The sequence below is a fragment of the Sminthopsis crassicaudata genome, chromosome 3, assembly GCF_048593235.1.
Source record: "Sminthopsis crassicaudata isolate SCR6 chromosome 3, ASM4859323v1, whole genome shotgun sequence".
NCBI classification, from domain to species: domain Eukaryota; kingdom Metazoa; phylum Chordata; class Mammalia; order Dasyuromorphia; family Dasyuridae; genus Sminthopsis; species Sminthopsis crassicaudata.
In genome coordinates, this window is record NC_133619.1 from 522110313 (window position 1) to 522113625 (window position 3313).

At 41.1% G+C, this 3313-nt stretch overlaps 1 protein-coding gene across 1 annotated transcript; it reads right to left on the reverse strand.

The window, feature by feature from the left end:
* Positions 1 to 2059: 2059 nt before the first annotated feature.
* CLDN25 (claudin 25) lies at positions 2060 to 2749 on the reverse strand. Its single transcript, XM_074297481.1, has one exon. The coding sequence runs from the start codon at positions 2747 to 2749 to the stop codon at positions 2060 to 2062; it is 690 nt and encodes a 229-aa protein (XP_074153582.1).
* Between the last annotated feature and the right edge of the window lie 564 nt (positions 2750 to 3313).

Consider the following 3313-nt stretch of genomic DNA (forward strand, 5'->3'; position numbering starts at 1 on the left):
CAAGCAGGGACTCCAGGATCCAGGACAGACATTTTTCCTACCATATCAGTTGCAGGTGCTTCTTTAAGTCTTTGATTCTATGTTTTTATAATGTACTCCCTTTGTTCTTATGATTAATACCATTTTCTTATAGCACCTAAAATGGCACTTGATGTTGAATTGAAATATATCTTGTTTTTTAATCTCTTTTCTTTTATGACATTACTACAGACGTATCCTCCAATTTTCACACATACCAAAATATAGTAATCCCTTTGCCACAAAAGAAGAAACTTTAATCACAAAATATTTTGCTCCAAATTCTCAACAGCAAAGACAGAGTTGATTTTAAAGGCCCAAAGAGCTGTTCCCTTATTACTTCTCTACATCTTTTCAATTGCAGGTGAATTTGAAACAGCATCAATTGCATCTGAGCTCCTAAATCTCTTTACTCTAAAGTCATGCAGTACCCTGGAGTAGAGTAGCTCATCCTTTTTTCAGGAAAGGCACAATTTTGGAAATGCTTGCTCTCTTTTCTCTCCCTTGTGTTCCCTGTGATGCATAACATAAGGAAAACAGAATGTTTGCTTAACAAGTTTTTGGTATTCACTTCTCTTTATTGAGATTAAGCTATGATCTTATGTTTGTAACAGAACACATATCAGCTGCTCAGAGTGGGCTAAGGGTGGTGATGCTACAAACATGAGATTAGGATGAGGCCTGAAAGGCCCACAGCAGGACCAGGTGAACTCCTGGATAACAAAGACCCTGTTTAGGACCCAACATTAATCACTGGATTTTTCCAAAGGTCATTTTCTTTTGCTGCTGCTTATAAGTGCTTATTTTCCCTTAGTTTGCAGCTGTAAGTAATCCATCCTGCTGTATTTCTCTAATCCCAGAAATCTCTTAAGAGATGGTTGCCAGGTAGAGGTTAATTTCAGATCCTGAGTTCCCAGAGTTCCCAGTGAGGCTGGATGCAGCTGCCTTTTCTGTTTCCACGGAGGATGTAGAGAAATTAGTAGTAGGGGCATGTCCTGTCAGAGCCCAATAGTTAGGACACTATAATTCCCCAACCCCTGCAGAGCATTGACTTTTTTTTTTTTTTAATGAAGGGTCTCATCAAAGATATAAGGGGTTGTTTATTCAGTGAAAGACATATTCTGTAATAGAATGTTGTAGCCCACAGGTTTAGAGATGTTACTTAGGAACAGATGATCTCTTCCATGAGACATCTCTCCTATGTCCACATTGCATCTGCCTACCTAGTACAGCCCTTATTGGGAAAGCACTCACAATCTTGGCTGGTTTCATAAGCCCAGCTGTAGAATCAAAAAGTAACATACATAAGATTTTTCTTCTTAAATATCGAAGCAGTGAAGTCATGCATTTGTCTCCAAGTTGTATGTGTTTCAGGTCAAGAGAAAAGAATCACAGATTTAAAGCTAAGAAGGTATATTAAAATTCTTCTAACCCAAAATTTTCATTTTACAAGGGAGAAACTGAGACCCAAAAAATTGAAAGATTTATCCAAAATCACACAGGTAATAAAAAAAAAAAAGGCAGAACTGGGATTTGACTCAGGTCTTTGCTTCCCCAGTATTATGCTGCTTCATGTCCAACTTTAGGGAGATGGGAAGTTTTTCACTGGGGCAATATGTCACTTCCAGATACCTGAAGAGCTAATTAATCCTTAGTAAATGGGAAAAGCACATGAACGTTATCATATTACATATATTATTTACATATTTATATAATGCTCACTATCATATAATTACATATTGTATTATATATTACATTTATGTTGTTTAGAAATACTTATTGTATTACTGTGTAGTATATTATGTGACATTTATTATTGTTACATTTTTAATAAAAAATATATCTGTCTAATAGAAGAACATTTATCTTTTTCCCATTTATATACCTTATGTTCTGGTCCCTTTTAACACCAGCACCAGCCCCAGCCCCATCAGCACCATCACCACTACCAGAAGCAAGGTAAAACCAGCTAAGATTAATGAAGAGGTAGGGATAAGAAAACATTTTAATTCTCCTTGTGCTCCCTAATTAACATCCAGCCCTAGATTACCAGGTCTCTGTGTCTTGGAGCTGGGTGGAAGAACCTCTCTGGCATCTCAGCTGGACCTCCTGTTGGAAGAGCTACCAAAGAGCCATTAGAAGGCAAAAATGGTTCATCATTTGCCAGCCAGGTCGAGCAGATCAAGAGCAATCCACTAACTGCTAGAAAAACTCCAGCAAACCAGCCCAGGAAGAGGGCTTCTCCAAACTCCCACCGGGGCACAATCTCAGGAACGTGTTCATCCCAGAAATCCTGGACGGTGCTATAGGCTACCCAAGAAACAGGGAAAAGGGTTGAAGCTGCGGCCACCTCCACCAGCACCCCTGCGAGGAATCGTAGCCATTTCTTCAATCCCCAGCTGACCCCCTGGAGCTGGAAGCAATCAGAACCGAGGCTAGAGAAGAGAAATCCCAAAAAGCCCAGCCCGTTGGAGGCCAACATGAGGATCCTGGATGCTCGGAACTCCTGGGGCAGAGCCAAGAAAGACTCAAAAGTCTTGCATACTACGGGCCCTTCCTCCTGGATCACACAGACCCCCCAAAGCCCCATGCTCCAGCTCTCCATTTCGTTTAGTTCCAAGCTGAGATTCTTCCACAGAGGAACAGCTGTGGTAACACAAGAGCAGATCCATCCAAGAAGAGAGAGAAGCAGTGCCCCTAGTTGTATTTTTCCATTAAAATTCCAGGCCATGGTCACTCACTCCAGGGAGGGAGGGAAGGAAAGAGGAGAGGGTACTGATATTTGGGATTTCTCTGTGGCTGGCCAGCAGGGCAGGGCTCCCTTGGGGGCAGATCAGGGCAGAAAGAAGCTGGGCTCGTTAGCACTTGTTGAACAGCCTGGTTTTAGCTTTCCAGGAGGCAGGTGGCATCAGCCTGGCAGCTTTGGGACTAATAGGCGGGCCCAGGGTTATGGAGCACAGGTTGGGAGGGAGGAGGGATTTCACCAAAAAAAAAATGGCAAAGGAGAGATGTCACTGGATATATATATTAAAATTTTAAAGGTTAAATCTCCTTCCTCCCAACTCAAAGCATTACAAAATCCAGTAGATATCAGCAACTAAGTTCTCCCCAACTAAACTCTCATCAGTTGCTGGGGCAGCATCTTCTATTTTTGAGACAAGTATAGGTAAAAATTTGGAATTTTATGCTGAAAAAAAGTTGATTTGATCTGGCTGATTTTATTGATACTGCATATGTGTATCTGTTTGTCTGTCAGTCTATCTTTTTCTAATGCTTCCTCTATGTCACCTACAAA

Bases quoted from the DNA above. Each gene is read 5' to 3' on its own strand.
- CLDN25 (XM_074297481.1), bottom strand. From the start codon at position 2,749: ATGGCCTGGAATTTTAATGGAAAAATACAACTAGGGGCACTGCTTCTC.